Source organism: Pungitius pungitius, chromosome 14 (assembly GCF_949316345.1).
Source record: "Pungitius pungitius chromosome 14, fPunPun2.1, whole genome shotgun sequence".
Taxonomy (NCBI): Eukaryota; Metazoa; Chordata; class Actinopteri; order Perciformes; family Gasterosteidae; genus Pungitius; species Pungitius pungitius.
In genome coordinates this window covers 12,191,893-12,216,689 of record NC_084913.1, presented here as the reverse complement: position 1 = coordinate 12,216,689, position 24,797 = coordinate 12,191,893, and the positions used below count along the sequence as shown (strand labels likewise).

Below are 24,797 nucleotides of genomic sequence, written 5' to 3'. Positions count from 1 at the left end.
GTGGCTTCATTTCTTTCCCGCTGCCTCCTTTCCACGAAGGACCTGCCCCCAGGACCCATATTTGTACCCCTTGCTCCTCCTGCTCCTGCTACACAAAGTCAGACCAAAAGGAATAAACTTTTTTTCCTTGTTTGAAAAACACAGACAGGTGTACTAAAGGACTGATGTATGACTGCTTCTCCATCCATCCATCAACACATTTCCTCTGAGATACTTCGTTGCACACTTCTGCAAATGTCTTTGGGCAAAAGGGGGTAACGTATAACTTCACGAGTATGCAATCCAAGAGGGGGGGAACTTTGCATTAGTGTTTCAGGGTGCTTAATAATTCCTATTGTTTTTTTAAAAATATATATATATATGTTTGTATGCTAATTTTGTGTTATGTTTTGATAAAAGCAACCGTTGTACGGAGCGTTGTTTTCTCACTTTTCTAAAAATGTAGCTGTACGCAAGAGCTCCAGGGAGAAGTTTATTTATTAGCTAAAGGTACGTTGAATGAACAGTGCAATTAGTCTTGCAGACAGCATGGGGATCTCCACGTACGTTTAGACGAAATTGGCATTGGTCTTATGTTGGAGTCTAGAGCATTAACAATTGACAAATGTTGCACAATGAAATTGAATGTATCTTAAATAAATTGTTCGGCTGTTATTGGTCTTCATGGAGTTCGACGGTTGTTTTGTCAGGATCCTCAAGAGATTTTTTTCTGAGAACAATAGACATATATAATATATTCATTTTGTCAGGTTTTAACTTCAGGGAAACTGTAGCCTTGAGTATTGTAGCCTGCCGGCCCGTTTTACATGAGCAGGAAACTGCTTTTCATAAAAAGTATATGTCCACACTCACACAGGGCCTAAAACCATTCTTTAAAATGTTCACCTACTATGGCCCTTCCTATGTTCATAAACATTTACGCCATCTCATTATTATTAAAGAAATGAAATTTGAATAATTTATTCATTTATTCAATTTATTAAATACTTTTAAACACATTTTTTCTTGAATAAACCTAAGGTCTTGCACATATTTTATCTACACCAAAAAATATATAAACCACAGTAAGTACGATTAGAAAGTAGTAGATGTAGATGAAGAGAGGGAAATCAATATAATCTCACTTTTTTTATTTATAGAAGAGAGTTACTAAATATCTCACAAGTGAGAAGGCCATAAAAATTAAGTGTGCTACTGGATACTATATTTAGTAAACAATTATCACGCATTACACAGACAAAGAATTTATTAGATGCATCTAGGAGTGTGCAAGACACAGTAAATCAGAAAGTCACTGTTTAAATGAACATCTCTGAGTCGAGGTGGAGTCTGGGTGTGTTCAGAGAGCCACAAATAGGCTCATTGGCTGCGGTGTCCAAGGTCATCAGACATCTGACCTTCAGCAGCCACAAAAAGGCCACTTAAACGCATTCATTTACAACAACAAAAAAAAGCTACCACGTTGACAAATGACATGTTTGCAAAAATTATGGCAAAATACTTTTTTTTAAGTTTTGAGGGCAGGGCAAAGTGTAGTGTAATAAATTTAAGCAAGTGTTTCTGGCAAGTTCTGTCAAGCCTTGCCGTGGAAATTTGATATTTAAACAATCTGGGCTTCGGCGAGGACATGAAATCACAGACTAATAACTCGATAAAACTGCTCACCTCTTCTTTTACATAGCATTGCCTGCCACTAATGGTTCAGATGGTGGTTGCTTTAGTTATGTTTCCAAACCTCCTGTGTTACAGTGTAAACAGTCACCCCCCATGTGACAGTGTCTACATTCTCCCCCATGCTGGGGCTGATTTGACTTGGAAAGCACTCTTCCCCGCATCCAGTGGTCACGGACCGTTGCTCAGGGATCGTAGTGTTTCTTTGACCGTATGTGAACCACATCACAGGGACGTGATGATCATAGACTCGCTGCACCGGCCAGCCCTCACGGCCGCCCCTTTGCCATCCATCAGGTACACTAAATGATGGTTGGGTGGTAAAAAGTCGTTACAGGTTTCTTTTTTTCTCTGTTTACCTCAGCCTACACACAACAAGGCCAAAAAACTTTCAACTTAGCTTCACGATCTGAGCACAGCCTTGTTAGTGTCCTCTGACTCATGCACTAAAATTACAGTGTGGTTGTCTTAATTAAAAAAAGAAATCGGAACAGTATGTTTTCTAGAAGGGAGGAATAGCTTCTCGAAGTCTAATAATCTCTGCTCTTTTAGTCTAATGTTAGTCAGCTATGTGCAGCCGTTTTAAAAATAGGAGCAGGCACATGTTTATAATTAATTATGTTGGGTCTGACTGCAGTGTCATATGGTTATCTTTACTTCTCCACATGCAATCAGAAACAAGACAGCCATGCAGAGTAACACAGAGCAGAGTGCTGGGAGAACACAGTGCCTCGTGCGTGCGCCTGCTCAAAGAACTTTTCCAAAGGAAGCTGACAACAGCCAGAGTGTTTTCTTAATGCCTTAAAACAGCAGCGTTGAGCACACAGGTGAGCAAAATAGAATCACGACATGTCTGGTTCTGTGTCTTTAGTATGCACACACTAGACTGCCGTATCCAATCGCATTTGCATGAATCGCTGCTTCTGACATGTAGTGTAAATCCTGGACATTTTAATCTCTATTAATCATTAGCTCGTCTAACCGGAGCCGCTGAATTGAGATGTTGCCGTGGATCTTGAGGAGCCTACACGGACAGGGTGTGGAGAAGATGAAGACAAGGGGGTCTTTGCTACAGAAGATTTATGATGAGTGCGGTGTGGTGGAGGGTGGGTCCGTTGCTTAGTTATCAGCAATGCACGCGGCACACGTTGCACGCTGTCGGAAACAAACATAGACATTCAGGGCAGGTCAAGCGCATCAGTCTGAAAGCCGCGGTTGTTACTCTCTCAACACAGGCCCCTGGGCAAAAAACCAGGAGCCGCTCCATTTTGCCTGAGAGAAACATTAATGACGACTGTAAAATGCCAACGTGGCTCAATGAGAGCTACTGCCAGATGAGGTTGAGATGAGTCTCTCACAGAGCAGCCATTACCCCAAAGGCTGTGCAACAGGTGTGTGTGTGTGTGTGTTTGTTTGTTTGCATATTTGCGTAAGAGATAGAATGGCAGAGGGAGAATGTGTGCGGTAACCCCACACCACCATTCCTGCAGCCACGTTTGCATTTTTTGAGCTTGTTGTTTTTGCTCGAACTAAAGCTACACGCAGGCACCTAATGCAACTTCTGCAGCCGACAGGTTCTCAAACAACTAAGTGCTGTGATCGGGGTGTGTGGAGGGGGGGGGGGAGCTGAGACTGAGACACACACACAAGTGCTTGACCCATCACACAAACAGTGAGGAGCCCAATGAGGAGTTTTGAATGCTTCTTCTTTTATTTGTTACTGATACATACAAGTAACGTTTCACAGAAGCTACATTGAGATAAAAGTCCAATTAACAATTTTCTTACCACTAAAAGGTTTCATATTCCAATTCAAAGGAGGTCCATAAAAAAATCCCTCATGCAAAAAGATCTTAATAAAAAAATGTCTAATAGGCCATAACAATATCAGTTTATAAAAATTCTTATAGTAATTCTTATCAAGAAATGTCAGGCACTATTGCAGGTATTTGGTTCGTTGAAGATAGAAAGTAAGTCTTATTGGTGTGATCACCCTTTATTTAAGATGTATACGATGATGTGTACATCCACACATGCCTGAGAGTCTATAGGCCGTGTTCTGCTGTAACTTTAAATGCAGTTTGTATTCCTGTTACATAATAGTAAAAGTAATATATCTTAATATGATTAAGATTCAAGTTATGTTTCATAGATATGAATGATCCACCAAATCCAGAAGAGCTCAAAGTGAGACTCATCTTAACTTTGTGTTAGTATCTTCATATACCCCACGATGCATCTACACAATCATTATGTGTAGAAGATGCATACCTTTATACCTTCACTGTGACACTGTTTTGGTATTTTGTAATCATGGCTTTAATCCATTCTTTGAAACTTTACATTATGACCATTGGAAACTTAAAATATTTAACATGATGAAATTAAGTATTTATGACACAAGAAGCGACTTCATAAAAGCATTCTTAGTTATTATCCTTTAAAAGTTTAATTCAAAGATATCATTTGATTAAAGAGCTCTTTAGGTCCCCCTCTAATCAGTGAGAGCAGCACAAAATGCATAAATCTCTCACTGAAATATCCCAAAATGTTCTCAATTTGGAAGACAATTCTGAAAAGAAGTAGCACCGTGTTAAAAAAAAGTTTTATATTGTAAAAAAGTACTGGTCAATTTTCATATATTACGGCTGTTTTTAATTCCTTAAAAAATGACTTTTAGAGTAGAACATGACAGTTATTAAGTAAGGCTGATGTGTTTCTTTGCAGAGCAGTGTGGTAAATTCAAGGTAAAAATAAAGGACGTATTTGGTCTGAGGTCACTTGAAATCAGTCAACGATATTGGAAATGAGGCTCAAGCCATAAGGCACTTTCTTGGTTTTTTTATGCTGTGATTTCTTTTAGTTTTTTGGGCTACCAGTTCCTCTGTAGCCATCCGGACACATATTCATAGACCAGCAGCATCACAGCTCCACCTGTAACCAAACACAACACAGAGCAGCCGAATGAATATAACCTGCGTTTTAGTGTCATGCGTCAGCTGTCTGGGAAACACAAAGGAATAAATTGTATTGCAGATAAGAGTGGGATGGGCACATTAGATGTAGATTAGATGGGTATGCAGTGGTTGTAGCTAACAATATTTCCATTTAAACTGTACAGATATCAGAAAAAAAACAACTTAGATATTTTTGTTATTGATGACAATGGAAAATGATAAGAATTGATATATCTGAGCCGGAAAATGTACTTGCTCCTGACACATTTAATTGGTAACTCTCAAGTTGAACTTCAGATGGGAAGCTCGGTCTAGATTAATTATTTGTGTGATCCCAGATGGAACAAAAAGAGACATCTCAGTTATCTCAACCAATCTCAATATAATATAATATATTAACATTTTTGATTATATCGACCATTTAAATACTAGCATCAAAACTTGTTATTACCTGGTCCAAGCCTCATTATCTTGGGCACCAACCCCTTGTATAGTGCCAAGTACCTATAGAAAAAATTGGATGTTAATTACGTGCAAATTCAAAATAGTTAAACCTCAAACGCAAGTAGTTTTAATCGATGTATGCCTTCCCGGTGTGTACCTGTGAACGTGTATAGGCTAAAGCATGGCGGTGACTTCTTGCCCAGTCTGTCTCTCACCCTGTCGTCAGGTACATAGCTGGGGTCTAGCGGCCAGCGGGGGGCGAGTACCTGCCCCTTAATGCATTCAAGGTGATCAGTGGCTGCCTGCCTCCGCCTCGTGCTCCCTGTCCCGCTCCCGGGCCCCCGCCACTGATGGCGTTAATAAGGCTCAACCCACTTCCTCCCTGGCCCTCTGTCTGATTAGATTGACCCGTGGAGCGCCGTGCGGCTCGTTAGGGTTTGCTTAACGACGTCTCCCATAGGGACCACTAATTAGCTGGGACTGTGTTGTGTTAGAGCAGGGGACTTGATGTGGCGCAGGGGGCACCCTCCATGCACCCCTGCGACGACGACGTTTCAGTGCCGTTTCTGCAGCGGCCCCTGAGGCTCCTGGCTCGACTAACTACAAACATCTCCCTGGCTCTTGTCTAGTGGAGCTGCATGGGGGAAAGTGGAAAGCTAAAATAACATACACCTTTTCCCCAAAGCCTCCATTTCGTCCGACAGACTGCAGAAATGTATGTATACATGCGTGGGCACTACAGCCCGGAGTGTAACGTCACTATTTAGCTTTCAACCCAGCTTTGTATAAAGCTATTTGTGCACTTCTCCCAGAGTTAGTGCAGGAAACTCGTTGCACAATCAAACCGTGCTAACTTGTAGCTGCAGCTGGTACATTTGTCTTTTCTGACATCTAGTTTGGCGGTCAACCAGCTATCAATAGCTAAAAAAAAAAACCAGACAAACTGCCTCATTACTTCTTGGCCGCATCAGTGCCAGTGTTTCATTTTTTTTCTTTTAACTCATGATCCCCAACTTGTTTCTTACCCTTCCTCCCGGTACACTAGTGCCATGGACTGGAAGCAGGTGCGGTACTTGATCTCTCCGGGCACAGGCTGGGGACCCTGGATGCGGCTCTTGGCCACGTCGAAGGGGATGTTCACGCAGGAGGAAATGGTGCCTGACACAAGGCCAATAGCAAACTTCCTCATGAACTCCAGGGTGGGGTCCTTTTAAAAAAGGGGGGAAACCGGACAAAAACGAGGGAGGGTCATTCAACGAGTACCGCTTCATTCGCATCATTTCTGATGTGGTCACCAGAAATATAGCTATATCGTTGACCAAAATATAACAAGTAAATAAAATGATAGCGATAGAGAAAAGGAAGTGCCATGGAGTCGTTATGTATGGGAGCTGAAGAGGGGGGGGGGGGGGGGGGGGGGGGGGGGGAGCATGAGGCGGCTTGTGCATATGACTGCAAAGCTGGCATAAAAGCTCTGATCATTTTATGGTAGCAGGGGGGCAGATTAGTGCTTCCTGGCTGTGGCGCAGCCTTCTGATTGGCTGAACAGAAGCACATGTTCTTTGGGGAGCCAAGACAGAGGATTTATAAACAGGGTGCATGCAGGCAGACTGGGGAGGCATATGGGTACAATTTGGGTAATTGGGCTGTGACTCTGTACAGGGGTATTACTGTACCAAAGAAGCCCAGACTGAGAGAGCTCTGACAGCTAATTGGCCGGGATATTTTTACAAATGACAGCAACCTCTCTGGTCCAGGCCTTTCTCAAGTGGCTGGACACCCTGAGAGTTGAGGTAAATCAACATCTAATCCCACTTGTTTTTTTTTTTTTGTAAGTGGGATGTTGGGAAGGGGGTAACATACCCTCAGCCTAAGTACACCCATCAACCCACTTCCTAACAGCCTTAAGCAAACATCGCCTCACACATTTACTCGTGAATGATGCCAGTGTGCTATCTGCCTCCTCTGTACCATTCAAATTGAGATAGAAGAGAAGCCCGAGCTCTGCCAGCTCAATTTGACTACGGTCATGTTTGAGTTGCAAGCTCATCGCTCATGTTGCTGACAAATGGGCTTTGGAGATACGCCTCTATCAGCTCCGCCTGTAAGCTGTTCGGAGCCCACAATATTTATCCTTTTCTCCGTGGACAATAGCCGTTGTTAGCCTTTCACAAACAGGATCACATCATCAACGTACATGCTGGTGGGTAATTCCAAAAAGCGACAGCCAAAATCTAAGAAGAGAGCTATTTGGGTCATCCACATAATCATCACACAGAGGATGACCACTTGCTTCTCTTTATATGCCTCAATGGAAAAATGTTGAAAATTAAGCAGGACTTTGGCTCCCACTGTTACCGTTTTTTGAAAATAGTACCGTTGCCTGCTTCCAATTAGTTCATTGGAGTTAATCTAATGCCCCGGTTTGTACATATGGAACTGCCTTATGGTAACGTTTCCATTAAACAAAATTAACTTTTGTTTGGGCCATCAGGCCCTGCCGGATGTGTAATCTGAAACTTGGAGGATGTTATGACGAGCAAACAGCCGAGGTATTAGCGGTCATGCTCCTCTCTGATTTTGGCTTCCTCCCTTCTGTGGCCGTCAGGCTGACTAATCAATCTATCAAACACTTGCAATTGCCAGCTAGCCAGAGGGGACACGTGTGTACCTTATAGCCTGAAGTCATTTGGCGTGGACTTCATGTGTCCCAAAAAACAGCACTCGTGCGATTATTGATTTTGATTGGCACATTACCGGGCTGCTAGGAATCGCATCCTTGACATTGAAGTAGAAGCCGAAGTAGATCATGTTGAAAACCCCATGGCGTCCCAGGGTCGATGTCAGTCCTTTATTCAGGCCTCTCAGTCCGAATCCTTCCGAATTAATGATGCGCCTTGCTTGAGCGAATGAAGAGGGTTGCTGTATTGGGGAGAGCGATTCCAAAATGAAGGTCATGTAACGGCGAAAAGCCACCGGGCATGGAGAGAAACACATGGCGGTATTCTATATTCATGAACCTCGGCCAAGGAGTCTCTGTTGGCCTGGAGACTGACTTTCACAACTTCGAACGGATTGACGACAACAGCCTCGGTCAAGCCTGCGCCAAGCCCCGCCACAGACAGCGCCTGCAGGGGAGACGGACACGTTTAGGATGGAGAAGGTGCATGCAACATTGGTGTAGAGACAGTGCAGAATACACAATTGTCATTGTGCCCGAGCTACAAGAGCTTAATAGCAAATGGTAGTTTCGCTTTTACAAACATGTTCCCCAAGTTAGTTTTGTCTCTTCTGAAATGGACATTTCTGGCGAGCTTGTCAATGTTGTCGTGGGACAAATGTTTGAAGACACATGGGTCTGTTATCCTCCGACGAAATGTCAGATGATGGACAGGAGGGAGAGGAAGGTTAAGGAAAGCAATGTGAGCAAAGTAGCAAGCTGTGTAAGAATCATCTTTATTTTTCTCTAATAACCAAAACACTATTTTGTGACACAGGAAGAGTCCCTTACCCATTTATAGACGACTCTAAAATGTAATTAAGTGAGGATGTTGCAACAGTGGACGTATTTTATCTGGGCAGCATACGTTCGCATGCAAGTGAGTGAGTGTGCGTGTGTGTGTGTGTGTGTGTGTGTCTGCACGTGCGTATGCTCAGAGAAGTGTAATGGGAACATGTCAAGAACGTGTCTATAGCTCATTACTCTTCCTGCCTCTTTATCCTGCTGTCAGGGCCCCAGGACCCATCCTCTCAGACATGGCTCGCAATGTTTACACAGCCAGTCAGCCACATTTTAATTCCTTATTTGTATTATTGCTGTGTGTGTCCTCATTAATCAGAGTGAAGGCATTCAGCTGTGCCACGCTGGAAAGGGGCAGGGGGGGGGGGGGGGACCACCACCAATCTTTAATTGACTCACACAGGGGCCTCTGGGGGGGAAATGGGGTTTGGAGGCGCTCGAGGAAGAGTAAGATGAAGAAAGAGAGAAGGAGGTGGATAGCATGATGGATGGGACAGGTAAACGTTCCTCCACCATTGGCTGTGAAAACAAAACGAGGAAACTCGCCGTGCCGGGGCGGCCTCCACGTTGAGTTACAGGTAAGCCATCCATCACACCTGACACTTTGCTGCCTCCTGAATACATTGCGTGTGTGCGTGTGTGTGCGTGTGTGTGTGTGTGGTGACCGCACCCCAGCAACGCAGATCTGTCGAGCTCAAAACTCTGACTGTAACAGGAACCAGATCGGTCAAGAAGGAGGAAATCACTTTGTGCCGGACGCGTCTCCAGAACTAATGACCACCAAGCAAACATACGTAAGGGACTGCAGGGGTTCACGTCATTGTTCATTTTACACTGGGCACTACCCACTTTTTTGATGTCAGTGTGTCAAGACAAAGTCTAAATGAATGAATGGGGGGAAATATCTGAAGGCTGTCTTTCTGACCTTGTAATTTACTTCAGGAACATAAACTGTACGTCAGCCTATGCTTTCAAGTAAAACATCTCAGCCACAGCAGGGATAATAAACAAGGTGGTTCTTTGAAGATTAAAGACGCCATACTGGGTGTCAGTAACAAAAAGAAGTGATACATTATAATGGTAAAGATAATGATTATTGCCGACAAACAACACAGAAAGAAATGTCGCAAACACAATAATTTTTCTACAATACAGTGTGAACCAGGACATAAAAAAAATGTCATGCATGTTGCATCCTTAAAGGGACAGTGTGAAGCATCGGGTGGCATCTCGTGGTGTGGTTGCAAATTGCCCCCGGCTCACTCCTGCCTTTCCAAGACGTGAGGAGCCACCTGCAAATCTCGGTTCAGAGGCCATCCTTACAACACACGCGCTTTGGGAGTAAAGGAAGTCCAACAGCGGCTCCCATGATTTCACTCTGTGGCCCAGGCTAAACAAGTTTGTTGAACCAGAGACTATGGTGGCCTTTAAGTAAAAGGGAAAAATCAAAAGGCGCAGGCTATAGTTGTCAGTCCCTTCTGGGCTGCCAACTATAGATAACTGAGATTTAAATTCCCTTTTTGAGAATAGATCACCCAAAAAGCTACAGACTGTTTAATTTAGACTTAACTAAAGTTGATTATAGGGTTTCAAAAGTAAAAGTAGCATCAATTCTGACACCTCAGTATCTAATTAGGAGCGTTTGCATTAAGTGTACCATTTTTAAGTGCAGATTTCAGACAAGAAACAGACTTTGTGAATGTACATATGGTCATTAATGCTTTTCTGATCAGCTGATTTTAAAATAATACACTTAATTAATCCCTAAATCTAAATGGAACTGGAACTTTCCAGGTGGATAAAAACAATCTTAAACTACAACAATAGTAAACTAACAAAACCAAGCAAATTTCAGGTTATGGTCGCCAGGTAAAGACAAAGAAAAAAAAAATTAAGGATTTTCTCTTAATGTAGCCATGCATTGGCCATATGTGTACATGAAACAATATTGCAAACTGTGTGTTCACTCACTCACTCTGCATTGACAGGTAAATTAACATCTTTGGCCAGTCAAATTATTCTTGGCATTTGGCAGGTAAATGGAAATGTTGGATTTTTGACACTGGGTATAACGCTTTTCCTAGTCATGTGCGTGTGTTTATTTTCCAGGTGAGCGTGTATTCAGGTGTCTCTGCGTGTGAAGACTCACCAAACCAGGAGACAAAGGGGTCAGATTCAGCACCTTCTTGTATTGCTCAAAGGTGAAAAACTGCAGAGGGAGGATCAGGATAAACAAACCGTCAGAAAGTCACAGTGCATTCATGAAACCGACATCTGGCAACGCATGCACGCACACACACACACACACACACAGATACACGCCGCTAAACAGCAGCTACTTTAAAAACCGGATCCCGGATTTGTTTTCCGAGCAAAGGGACAGAACGACAGCAGAGGCCTTTTAATCAGAGCTTAAATTTGCTTTAATTCTTGGCTGCAGACATTTCTCACCATCAGCCAGCTTTGTTGGGTGTGCGAGCGATTAACCCGTCTTTTCAAGTGTGAGCGTTTATTTGTAAAGTTCACACATCCTCGTCTCCAGTATGTCATTACGGAGCAGCTCCAGGAGCGGCATCAAGCCCTCTTTGTGTCACCCCAATTACGTGTTGTAAGTCTACCTATAAACGCATAGGAAGAGACGGAGGCTTTAACAGCTGGACTGGTAAGATGCTCGTAAGTCAATATTTAGCAGACCAGGTGTACAAATGGAGAGGCTGGGGTCGAGGCAGACCTGACGGAGGACGTCACGTGTTTAATAAGCACGTGTGTAACACATTAGAGTGTTTTTCATACAGGAGCAGCAGCGTTGCATCATGGCGCAGGAAGCTGTGCGGGTCTCTAATTAACACGAAGATTGTTTCTCACCTTGACGGCTCTCTTCGGCGTCTCCGCCACAATCGGAGGAAGGATCCCTTTGTAGAAGCCAGAGATTCTGCAGAGAGAGGAATTGTTTGTTTATTTTATGATGAGGGTAACATTTATATAGACTTTAGACTTGTCAAATTCCACCTCGGTGTAGTCAAGAACTGAAACCCTTATCCGTCGGGGTTGATCAACAGAAATTTGATCAGCAAATACTTGGATGATTGATTCATTGCTTCAGTATTTTCTGAAGCAACATTGCAAAACTTGACCAAGTTCTAACTTGTTAGACGAGAAGATTTAGTTTTTCGTTGTCATGCGTGATGGTAAACTCATTATTCTGAGGTTTAAGACTGTTAATTAAACAAATCCAATCTATTTGAAGACAATATACTGAACAGATAATTGATAATGAAAATAGTTGTGTGTAGTTGTAAAGTAGTGGGTGAATTCAAAAAAGTTGGCTTTATCCATTCATACCAGTTGTTAAGCATGTTTTATTCTGTTTACATTAAAGACAACGTTTTAGATTTCTATCTGTATCAAGGCAGCCGTTGATTTCCAGTCATATCCGTCACATGTTAAAATCAATTAGCAGTGAAAAAATTCACAAATTAGGTATTTTTGTGAGTTACTATTGTCCAAAGCGATGCAAACATAAAGATTGAAAATCAAGTCTACGTCCATTTTTTTAATGAATATTATCGCAGAGTCTTTCAAGTTCATTTACACTTAAACCTAATGAGCATGCAACAATAACATCTGTTACAATGGTGCATTCAACAGTCAGTTCAGCAAAATGACAAAACATATACATGTTGAGATACTTTGTTGTATATTTATTAAGGTACCGATTAGGAAGTATGAGTCTAACAGAATCAAATCCCACCTCCTTAGAGGTTATCGTGCTCAAATAGTGAATACAGACAGCAACTAACAGACCAACACCGAGCTCAGAAAATGGCAACAGAAAGTATATTGCAGCCGTTCAGGAAAATAACTACTAAGATATATTTTCAAACCACAAACCCTGGCAACAAGCTCCCCAGGAATCTGCAGAGAAAATGATTTAAGAGTTTACTTCATCCGTTGATGTACTGAAGGCTTCAAAAGACGGCAGCAGTATAATTCTACATAATTTGGTAGTTTGCCTTAGCTCAATCATACGTGCAGCCATGATTTAAAACGTACTTGAGGGCAGAAACAATAATAAAATGATACAGTGAGTTATGTATGTGAAGATCTATGCCTACATTTTACACGGACTGCATTTTGTAAGCAGTCCATTTCATTGAGTGTATTTACAGTAAACTAAACGGTCAGTCCGGCAAGATTCTTACACGTAGACACAAAGTTAACTGAAGGGTTAAAGTATACAATGTATCTAAAAATAGATCAAATGTCATGCTACAAAACTATAATATTTAAACCTACCTTTTCCATTTTTGTTTCTATTCTCATTATTGTGGGTTAATCATGGAAATATCATGAGAAGTGGTTATAATTTCGCCTTCTAAAAGCTCTTGGTTGACATTGATCAACATTACGCCGGAGGCTCCCCACAAAATACGCTTGACCTGTCGCTCATGTTTACGTGACAGAAGTTGCAGTGTGTTTCCTGTTTTGCAAAGAGAGCACAAAGCATGTTTCGTATACATTCAGAAGTGCATACACATGCATGTTAGAAAATAGGTGCGATAAGTTCATTTGCTTGAAACTTTCAGTTGACACCGGCAGGGCCAGGCATGAGATGTCAATCACATCAAATTATACAGAAGCTTCTTGGCTTGGGCCCAAGTTTTGAATGGCAGCGCACCTGAAGCATCAGATAGCACTGAGTGATTAGCTGTTGTGTTGATAACAAACTGTTGCTGGGAGCAGCAAACTACTTTTCTCATTCCTGGTTGTTGTTTTAAGGGGTTAGCCTCATGGGGAAACCGGTGAAGCCGGTCCAAACATTCAAACAAGAACAATCACCACGTCGTCATCTTACGTTCGGGAACTGATAGAAATGTTCCGTATCGGACCATCGGTGCAATGATTATATGCAACTGTGTATTACATGTGATCAGTAGTGTGACGTGAGTTGACTTGAATGCATTGTGGTATATATTTTTTTTGTATTACATTATTTGTGTACTTGTTGCCTCAAGATGTTTCCTTCCTTTGCCATGATTGATGAGCTCAATGTAGTAGATTTCTGTTGCAATACCTTTTGGAGACATCTTATTTTAAATATAGAGACAACTCTACTCAATTCTAGCCACATAAAAAGGTATGAAAGCTCTTGGCTTGACCGTTGTGAATGCTCACTGGAACTGCAAATGAATATAAACATGCAGCTAAATGTAGATCCATTGGCATTGCATGGTCTTGTGGGTCAAAGCGACAGATAGCATGGGAAGTCGGAAAGAAGTGAGGGACCGGCTAACACACGATGAGATGTGTATGAGAGGAACAAAAATACAAACAATTTAACCAATTAAACCGATTTACAACATTCAAAATGAAAAGCAGAGCGGCAAAATCTGCAGACCTTTCCACTTAGCTGCTTGCAGGCTACAGGGAGAGAGAGCGAGTTCATATTGATACTGAACACAACTCTGAGGACAAAGAGGACAACGCGGCGTGACCAACTGTATCTTGTGAACTAGCAGCCCAAACTCTGTTGTGGCAACATTCTCTACAAGTCATCTTAGATGCTTTTGTTGGATCGGGTCCGAGAAGCACCAGCTATTACACACAGAAAAACACCACTAATATCAAAACACTTCTGATCAGGTGACAGAGCCCACACCTGAAGTCGCACACCTTGTACTGGCTCTGCTACGCCAAGCCATTGATATCATAGCAACGTTGGAGTAAGGGATTAAGGATAAGGAAAAAGCCTCCTCTAAATAAAGAATGAATCGTTTGTATTGTTTGTGTAAAGAAGTTATTTCAGTCAGACGGAAGACCCTTTCCTCGGCTCTCTTTGTCCATGCAAATGGTGGCCACAGATTTCCCGGGTGTGGTCAGGCTGGCGAGCCACCAGGTCAGGACCAGGAGTGAAATTTGTTACAGAACAAATACGGCCCCCTACTGAGTGGCCATCATTTGAATCCTCATTTGATTTCCAATGTAAAGTACACACTAAGTCCCTTTTGGGCTTTCCTAACCAAATGACCTCCTGACACGGAGCGAGGAAAGGTGTGTGTGTGTGTGTCTGTGTGTACTGGTGCGTTTGATTTGTCTTTCATTTTCATAAACCTTTCCTTTTTTAACAGCCTACATCCGTTTGGACAGGAGCGCAGCAAACACCGGAGCAATAAAATAAACTGACATCTGTCGACATTTTTTGGGGACTTCTTAACGGATGAAAGAATAGAATGGAAGACAATCATTTCCATCAGCAGACGGATTTGTTTTCGCACCACTTCAGTGTCGTAACATGAGCCACCCCAGGCAGTATTTTAACACGTAAACAACCGGCATGCTTCATCTGCAAATATTTTCTCTTTCCCAGAATTTAGGTAACCTTGACATTGTCACTAACCGACAAAAAGGCAAGGAGATGAGGTTTTCAAAACATATAAAGGCACAACACTAAGAAATGTATACAAAAATAAATATGATATTGATATATTTACATATAAAGTCAGCACACAAAAGGTTAAACAATTGCATGACTTTCTCATTCAATTGAAGGAGAAAGTGTGTACAAACTGACTGGACTGTATATAAAAACATGTGCTATTTATAGACAGGGAAATTGTATTTTCATAAATAATGAACTTACATCTTTTGCTTTAAGGATCAACTGTTCTTAGTATCATATTTTATGGTATGATGCGAGTTATACCATTTTTAAATTCCTACTTTTGCACTGAAGTAAATAAATTGTTTAGAATTACTTAAGCAGACATGGCCTTGTTTTATCATTTTTAAAGTGAGAAAATGTTGTTAAAATAAAGGTCTGGAATCTTGAAAAATACACTTCTATTACCCTGATGTCTGTGTGATATATATATATATATATATACAGTATATGATTAACATCTGGTTAGCTTCAGCATAGAGACTGGAAGCAGCCAGCATGGTTCTCTCCAGAATAAAACTATCGGCACCTGCTAAACTGAAATTATATAACGTGTTTAATCCATATAAGGAATTGTCTCCTGGCAAAGACACCCATAGCTAAACGCATATAATCTGATGGACCCCATTGACTGCACTTCTTCACATGAAAATGAAAATACATATTCTTGTATGGGTGGTCCCAGCTGCAAGGCCCCGCTCAACCCCGCACTGTCAGCTCCAGGCATTAGTCATTGATCTACTGTCCACGGGCCAACGCGCTCTGCTGTAAACCCAGGACCCTTTTAATGTTCCTGTGGCCGCGCTTTGGGTCCCGACCCATTCCCTGGATACCACACTGGTAAAGAATGCTCGAGAATAGAGTCTTTTTGTTTCCCTCCAGACGGAAACATTTAACACATGCTCTCAGTGGCTGCAGGAGAAACAGGAACGCGGCCTGTAAGGCAATACACCGACCAATAGCCAGGGAGCACAGTTCACACCGTCACACGCTTATGACCACAGCTACAGCATTTCATGCTAGATTTTCCAGTTTAGAGAACAACTTATTACATAATGAGTTTTTAACCAAAATAATACCCCATTAACCGCCCATTTACCAACGGGAAGCGTTTAATTCTATTCTGTATGAAAAGTAAAGTCTTTTGTGTTCAGGCTTCAAACTGTTTAAATATCTTATAACACATTTCCATGTCCTTCTTCAGTGAAATCACAGTGCTCAGGTTTCCCCCTTCATCACCTCAAAGAGAGAGAGAGAGAAAGAGAGAGAAGCCTGGTGTAAGCTGTGTCCTGCCATGAGCTGACGGGAAATGTTTATTTTTAATAATAATTCAAAACAGTGGGGCGTAACGCTATTTGTATAAATTATAACTAAGTGGTTTGGCCTGGAGGTAATCCGCAATGTGCTACCGGGGAGTCATTACAGCCTCAGCAAAAATATACCGTCAGTGATAATTGTTCAACAGGAAAGTGGATCTTCTGTCTGCAGGGACTCCTTGATAACCATGTTGTTGCGTCATGTAGCTCTCCTTCTCCGAAAGGAAGACACACCCAAAAGGCATTCACTTGCTCCATGGGAGCTTTAGTTTTTGCGTGTGTGTGTGTGTGTGTGTGTGTGTGTGTGTGTGTGTGTGTGTGTGTGTGTAGGGTTGAGGGCTCAGCTGCTGTAGCAGGGTAGCTGTGTCTGTTGGACTGCGGCCAGTGTGCGATACCCCACCATCCAGACGGCCTTTCACCTTGCGCTCACTCACACCTCGCAGCAGATCAACTTTATATCCGCCGTAAAGCTGTCGGCTCGCCGTAAACAGAGCGAGTGACACCTTCGCCCGCACCGTCTCACCGTGCTGTCCCAGGGCGGGCACAGGAGGAGGGAGCACAGCACGATGGCTGTCTCTAGTTAGTCGGGAAACACTATAACACAATCAGCGTTTGAGTCTGTAAAATTAGATCATACATCATATTTTATGGATGTATTCCAATCTTTTCCTCTGAAGATTATTTTTGATGATGTCTGAATATACTTATATGGAAGCTACAGCATATAAAATAAATCATTCCATGATGAATTATGAATTCATTGTTCCATTGTGTTTGCAGGTGTAAATTTCCCCTCGCCTGGTGACCTTTGTAGTTGCAAACGACTTTCAAGGATAACTTACCCCTCGTTGCGGATGACGGTCCGGAAGCAATCCCCGAGGCTCTTGTAGCTGTTGGGGTCACTGGTTCCCCTTTGGATCTGGAACCTGCAAGGACCAAAATTTCATTAAAGCTTCCAAAGTTTTAAAAGTAGTAAATACTACAGAGTCACATTGCTGTTACTTTGTTTTATTTCCCATATCGGGTAAATTACATTGGGACACCTGTCTGAAATATATACTAAGCTAATTTGACCTTTTGATACATGAGATCATCACCCTTCGTCCGCCGTGTTATTCTGCTTTGCCAAGATGAGAGGCTCCTTCTACCACTCCTCCCAGAGCAGGGGAGAACTAAAACATTTATTTAACCCAACCGATCCAATTAGCCCCCCAACTCCCCGTGACCAGGCCTTTTGCAGCAAGCCTTTTGACTACTAACATGCTAGTAAGCCAATTGTAACAGCTCTTTAGTTACGTGTACATTTTTAATATGATGGAGCCAGTCAAAGGAACCTTTTTCTTGTGTAGAGAACACGCTGGTAACTACCTAATAAAGGGTTGTGAGATGTGTGTAAATCTTTTACATGAGCGAACATTTGGGTTTGAAAGAATTAATACAAAAGGTTGCCTTTTGGAGATAAAGAGTTTCGGGTATTGCGAGTACAAGAAAGGATCTCATTATAATCCTGCCACATGGTTGAGACACGCAAACAACATTATTGAATTGAACGTTGCACAAAATAGTCTTTTGAGAGTACGATGTGACTATACACCCAATGATTTGAGCAATTAACAATAATAAACTAAAGCATGTTTCCAAACGTGATCAATGATAAACTTTAGTAAACATAATTAATGGAATCAATTTTCCTCAAATAGTGAAGGAACGTCACGCATTCTGAGCGTAGAAACCAAATCAGAAGTGAAAACAAGATTCCCTCCTCATATGGCTTCAACTGCTAGGTCACAAGGTCAGCAGCGAGTCGTCCATGCGGGTGCCTGGATCGGCCATAAAGGGCCCTGAGGTTCCAGTGGACGGGGGGTTTAGTGGGGTGAGCAGCCTTTCATATCGCTAACAGATTAACATCTTAGCGGGGTGTCCCTCGAATCCTATTTGGTGGATTCCCAAATCGCTTGTAACCCATTCCTGAAAACTAGTTAAAACAGCATAATAAATAGATGTCTGACACCATATTAAAAAAGAGGACGAAAAAGAAGGTCTTGAGGTATGAGACGATGGCAGAATACAGGGTACAGGGGGGGGCAATAACCCAAAGATTTAAGACTACTCGGGCTTGTAAACATATTCAAATCGGGCTTAATTAAAGGCACATGATGCCGGGGTCAAGGATGGAAGGGATTCTTTCCACACTCTGCCCTGGTCTCCTTTGCTTCGCCTGCCTCAACCCGAAACCGGCCCCGAGAGAGAGAGAGTGGGGTTGGCGGGGCCGTGGTCCGGTACCAGCCCCCTGACTCCACTCGTGACCCCGAGGGTCACCTCATTTCCTCATGGCCCTCTCTTACCCTGCCATAAAAGGCGAGGACCAAACCGCAAGGCCAAGGGAGTGGGAGATAATAGGGAGGAGCAGGAGATGTTGGGGTAGCACGGGGACCGTCACGCCCCCCCGGCTCGGAAGCTGCTCGTTTTGCTCGCCATAGCAACCGATGGTGGAAAATAAGACACAGATTTCAGTCCAGCTCGAATGTTCTGTTTTAGAGGATTTGTACAGACAAGTGGCTCTAGTTTCTGTTTATAAAACCTCAGTGACAAAGAAGATGTGCTGGTTGGCTGAAGAGGAGCACAAGATGGCCTCTATGGCGGAGCCATTTGGCCTTGGACTCAGCCATCCGGATTGTTTGATTGTTTTGTCCGCAGCGTTTACAAAGTGGGGCTTCCCCGTAAACACATTGTACAGCGGAAAGCTAGCAAAGATACAGCTCGGGTAATGCTCGGAGGCGATGTGATTTGTGAGTTCATCAAGAGTACTCCTTCCCAATCCATATCCAGCCCTGTGCTTGTGCTTTACAAGCCCGGAGCCGCCCAGGTGAGGGTGAGGGCGAGGGCAGGGTGGTGCTTCTGGGAACGAGACAAGCAAGTAAATAATCCCAAAGAACTTGCCCACCTGACCTCCACTGCCTTTAAAATTACAAATTCTAGGCGTCCACAAAGAAGTCAAAAAGGTAAATGATGGGGGAGTGCCAGGCAAGCCCCCCGTTCTTTATATTTTTATGGACCGGAGTGCTGCGTTTGAGGGTCTTACAAAGCCGTGTCCGCTCCCAGACCCCGGTGGTAATGGGCTTGACCCGGGGCCCAACAAGACGGGCTGTCACCCAACAGAGGACGAGATGTTGAGGTGGGGCTCATTAATGGTGGTGTTAAAATATATATGTATATATGGAAAAGGTGTAAAGGGGTTTGATCAAAAGGCAGAGGTTTGATGGGTCCAATTTTAAAAAGGGACCGGCCATGCTTTTTAGGAGATCTCTTAAAAATGTGCCCTGTTAAATTAGGGGTATTCCCTCGGTGCCATGTTTTGATGACTCGCTCACTTTAAATGTAGGATCTAATAAGGCTGATCATATTTATAGCCATTCAGACAGATTGATACGTCAACTAACACTCTATATAAACAAGTAATCACCCAACCCACAACAGGTAAGTATCCTATGACATTTTGCTGTAATAATTTAAATTGTGTGCCATTTACTTTTAGCTTTTTAGTTTGGACGTTCTGATTTATGTGTGCTGCTGTGTATTTGGACTGGTTGCTACAGTGAGAGCCTTGATCTACTCATGCCTTCACTCCAGGAATGCCAAGTGCTTTGACAACAAAATATAGTGAATCACCATGTGGAACGGCTGAAAGTATAGCAATTTCTCATGTTAGATCTAAAGTGCATAAGACAATCTAGAGGGCAACATAAAAGGGAAATCTATTTTTACAGCCACACAATTAATTTTAATGAGCAGGATCATAAAGATGGTAGAAGTCCATTGCATTTGCACATGAGGTTAAGAACCCTTTTTTCTATCCTAAACGGTCCAACGTGGCAAATGCGGCCGATCGTGTCGGTGTCCATCCATTGTGTTACGGGGTTAAAGAGTGAACCATAAATAAGGATCCCTTATGGATCCAATGGCGGCTACTTCTTGACACAGTGGCCGTCGGTGGTGACTGACACTCAGTGGGAGAAAAAGTGTTTCATGACAAAAAGGTAAATAACAAGTAAGACATATGAAGTCTGAGCACGGAGCATGCTTTTGTTTACAAAAATAAATAAAAGGAATACACTGCACTCCAAATGTTTGATTACATCCAGCCTTCCTCTGTGTGGTTTGCACTTATTGCAAGCTGCTAAATATGATGTAATAATGGTAATTTCATCAGACGTCCATCCTTCCATCCAACAACAACATGAAAAGAAGCAAGTTAGGAAAACATACATCGCTCAATGGAATCAATGGCAAAACAGTTTGAAGGCAACGTGTTTGAGCAGGTCAGGAGGATGCCAATAAAGGCCGACCCGCCTTGGAGAGAGGAAAGAAAAAATAAAGTTTAGGGAAAGAAGATGAAGATGAAGAAGAGGAAGTTGGGAGCAGAGGGGATAAACCTTTGGGTGCTTGTGACACGCCAGGCTGCCAGAGCTTGATCTGGATCAGGCCGGGTTGGGTTTCACCAGCACCCCAAACCTACAGAACCGCCAATGTCATAAAGCAGGTTGTGGTGTGGATGCTCTGTTGGAAGCGCTGCGACGTCGCTCTTCCACTGTGGATTCGTTCTCGCTCTGATCCAACGGACTCCCCTGAATCCCTATGGTGACGTTGGGACCAGTTTGTGGGTCCAGATGTGTGCTCATATAGTGTGACCTCTGTGACCCGAGATCAGGCTGTGTTAGTGTGCTGCAGCAGGAAAAGAGCCGCATAAAACAGCGTGAGGACAGGCTAGGAAGGCCCGGGACTCAGATGTTTTTAGCATTACAAACTTCTGGTTGACTGACAGATCCCTCTACGTGTTAAGAGAGGACTGTAGCAAATTAAGAAAGCTCCTAATGCAGGGGAGCAGATGGCAAAAATAAGTACTTAATCTGACATTTCCAGTAAGTGGTTGCAAAACAGAAAGGGTTTCTTGGGTGTTTAATCTGGGGTCTCTTAACCTCTGCCAAATGCTGTTAACTGAAACGATGGTGCTAATGTTGGAGAAATTGTTTTAGAAGTATATTTATGCTGTTTATTAACATTACCGCTCAACAGATTTAACAGTACATTCAATATTACACAACTTGTTCATCCAAATTTCTGCAAGTTTTCCCCATAGAACCAAATCAGCTTCAAAGTAGGAGACAAAAGCCGTCAGGACTACCCGGTGATAGACTGGTCCGGGCCAGCCACAGTAACGGCCACTTTGATGTGAGGACAGGCTGCAGGATTTTTGGAGACCACTGGCTATAACACAGTGAGCTCCAGACAGAAGACAACTGCCCTGCATGCTTCCAGAGAGAAACCTGAGAATCACCGCCACTTTGCTGCATTCAGCACCTTGTAATAGTTTTAAATCCATAAAAACGTTTGTAGCTTGATGTGTTAAAGTATTTGGTCAGACTTATATAGACTGGAGCCACATCATTTGGTTTTGTTAAAGCAGACTGTTGGGCAGGATGTAGTGAATCTCGCAACTATTATGGATAAAGAGGTCTCCAAGTGAAAGGCTACTACTACGGTTAGTTCCGTATTCTTTCTCCTTTTAACTTCCCATTCGTAGTTTATCCGACATATTCATCTTTCTCGGACAAATACAAATACTCTCTCGTCAACTAGTATTACTGGGGAAGAACAGAATGAATGCTGAAGGCCAGTTCAGATAGTACCCAAGCGGATCTTGTACCCTCGATCCAGTTATTTTAAGTGCATCATGAGTGACATTAAGTATTATGGTTCCAGTTAGTGATGAAGACTTGAACGCCATGACACAAAAATCCCTCTGGGAACGCATCGGCCACTGGTACAACCATGAGCACCCTGTTGCATTCTGTATCTGAATGTAGAACCTTTTTATAGAGAGTGTAGCAAGCGGAAAACATGGAACGTGGAATTATGGAACAAGTGATATTTCTTGTCCCTGTCTTTGCAATCTTCGCATGCAAGCCAACCTCAGCAATTACATGAGTAATTGTGGCGGGAATGTGGTACATCAGAGCCAATCATCCTCTATCCCACCATCTGAGAAAAAAAAATACACCAGCAACCAGATAGCCACGCCATTATAAAAAGACAAAAAAGAACAAAGAGGCAAGGAAAAGAAAGCAACACATGTGACTGAGTACGCCACGAGAGGCAATCTATGCGACAGTTTGAGTCTATGAAAGATCAGAGGTATTCCACTGACCACTGAGTTGTGCCATTTGAGATTGCCGAGCAACTGTGAGTCCTGCATCCAATGCAGCTTGCTCACACTGTGTTCAAGTAGCAATGCCCCAGTGACAAAAAAATGTTTTGCCAAGTTTTAAAGTGCCTTTATGAATGACTCAAAAGTCCAAAAAGCTGCATGCAAGAGGAGCAGCACTGTGGTTGCAGCACAGTCAGGGTCTAGAGAAATCAAAGCAGACAATGCCTCCACTCTGTAATTAGTATACTGGAATGTGAAGCCCTTCACTGATAATGATTACAGGTGCTCTCGTAGGAAGCTCACACAAACATTGAAATGCACATCTGCTCTTTATGTGCACCTCAATCCATTGGGGAAATCTCTCATTTAGTCGTCCAGTTGTGACAGCAGAAACATCTGTCACAACATTCAAATATATAGGTTGAGTTTTTAAAGTGTATTTTTATGGCATTTTGCTTTTATTAGATAGATCACTCTAGAAAGGTGAATAGGTAGTCCGTAAACAATTGCACTCACAATATGATCAAATATGGAAACACAAAAGAGTTGTCGGAGAGCAGTAGACAGAAGGGTCTACGATAGTTGTGTGAAGGATAAATCCAGGACATCAACGTTTATCCAAAGGAGCCCGTTAGCTGGTTGGAGCCGGCTGAAACCTTTATCTACACTGACTTTAAATGTTTTTAAACTCCACAGACACAGATAGCATTTGACTGTAAGTTTTTATAATGTCCAGGCCACGTGGAGCTGAAACCCGGAGTTACAGTGAACAACATTTTCATTTTCTAATATGGGATATGAACATGAACATGGTGACTGTGGGTGAGGGGGGAGCACGGCCGTCTTCCAACCAGAGGGTTGGCGGCTCGATCCCAGGCCCAGCTAACCCGCATGTCAATGTGCCCTTGGGCAAGACACTTAACCCCAGCATTGCACCTGTAGCTGTGGCTACAATCCCCCAACTCTTCCCCTCTTACTTTCTGTCTTCCTGCAGAGTCTACACTGCTTCCCGCATTGGCATTAAATGTAAATCAAATTGGATGTAACTCTTGGTGACAGTGGGCAGGTGGGTAGATACATAAGCCTATTCATTCATTCATCTTTCCCATGATCAAATATTCCCGTTTATCAATGTTATTGGACAAATAAACAAAGTCACACAATTTATACAGAAGACTGAGTTATCTTTTCAGAGAGTATACTCCAATGCCACGGCATCCTTTTTAATCCTGCCAACAATGTCTCCCTCTCCACCCTGTGCACCGGACTCGCCCCCCCACTAACGCTCGTGCAATGAAGCGCTGCACGGGCCGAGCTCGCTTCCTCCTAGATGTACGTGAAGCATGTGTTCTGGGCTGACCGCTGTGAGCCCAGTCTGTTGGGCTGCAGTCTCTTCAGAGCCGGAGGGGATTATGAGCCTGCCTGACAACCGCTGACCTGCCTGCTCCTTTACAAGGCAGGATCCGCCATCAGGCTGCTGCCGCTTTGTGGCCTGCTGTTTGAGGGTTTTGTTAGGGATTCCTCCATAAGTGCACTGGGGTTCACCGAGCAGTTGGGGGCAAACGGAGGTGGGAGGTGGGGAGGAGGGGTGAAGCCTTTGGGCCATCCTCAGCGCTGTCACGCGCTCCCCAAAATGACTGCACGTCATCTGTCAAAGCCCTCATCAAAGATCACTTTCAAGCCCCCCAAGTGGGACACACTTTCATGCATGCTGGGACCAAATGGAGGTAGTGTTGCCATGGATACTGCAGTGGCCAAGGCCCTGTACCAGGTTTTTCTAATCAGGCTTGAAACCGGCTACTGGCAGGCTTAGTGGTTTGCTATGACTCCGACAGCCATGTCATACAATACGATTACATAATTCAATACAAATCTTCTAAAAGCGCATGTAGAACAGGGATTTAAAACAACGTAACACAATCGCTCAACAAACTACAAATTCAGATGGAATGAGGGCAGACTGAACATTGCACTCGACAGGATGTTGTTACACAGTATTGTTCATATTAGCTGAAGTAGTGGCTAATTCAACCACAGGTGAATGAAGCTACGTGGGGACTGGATAACTGAGGGAGAGAAAAGGAATCAGAATGGGAAAGCATTAGAGAGAAAAAAAAGTGTGTGTGCACAGGAAGAGGCAGGGGATACGATTTATTAAAAAAAAAAAATCTGAAAACACATCGGATCAAGTGCACCACAAAAAAAGAATAACAGCAAAAGAAGTTTCACAATGCCAGGAGAAATG

General features: G+C 43.0%; 1 protein-coding gene across 1 annotated transcript in view; it reads right to left on the bottom strand.

Annotated features, from left to right (window-relative positions):
* Positions 1-3,362: 3,362 nt before the first annotated feature.
* slc25a21 (solute carrier family 25 member 21) overlaps positions 3,363-24,797 on the bottom strand; it is a 74,103-nt gene continuing 52,668 nt past the window's right edge. Inside the window, exons 4-11 of the mRNA XM_037486270.2 lie at positions 17,190-17,273; positions 11,458-11,524; positions 10,742-10,801; positions 8,093-8,200; positions 7,830-7,994; positions 6,098-6,279; positions 5,080-5,132; positions 3,363-4,605 (exon numbers count right to left, since the gene is read on the bottom strand). Of these exons, the coding sequence (XP_037342167.1) occupies positions 4,544-4,605; positions 5,080-5,132; positions 6,098-6,279; positions 7,830-7,994; positions 8,093-8,200; positions 10,742-10,801; positions 11,458-11,524; positions 17,190-17,273 (781 nt within the window). The 3' untranslated portion in view covers positions 3,363-4,543. The remainder of the gene's footprint in view (positions 4,606-5,079; positions 5,133-6,097; positions 6,280-7,829; positions 7,995-8,092; positions 8,201-10,741; positions 10,802-11,457; positions 11,525-17,189; positions 17,274-24,797) is intronic.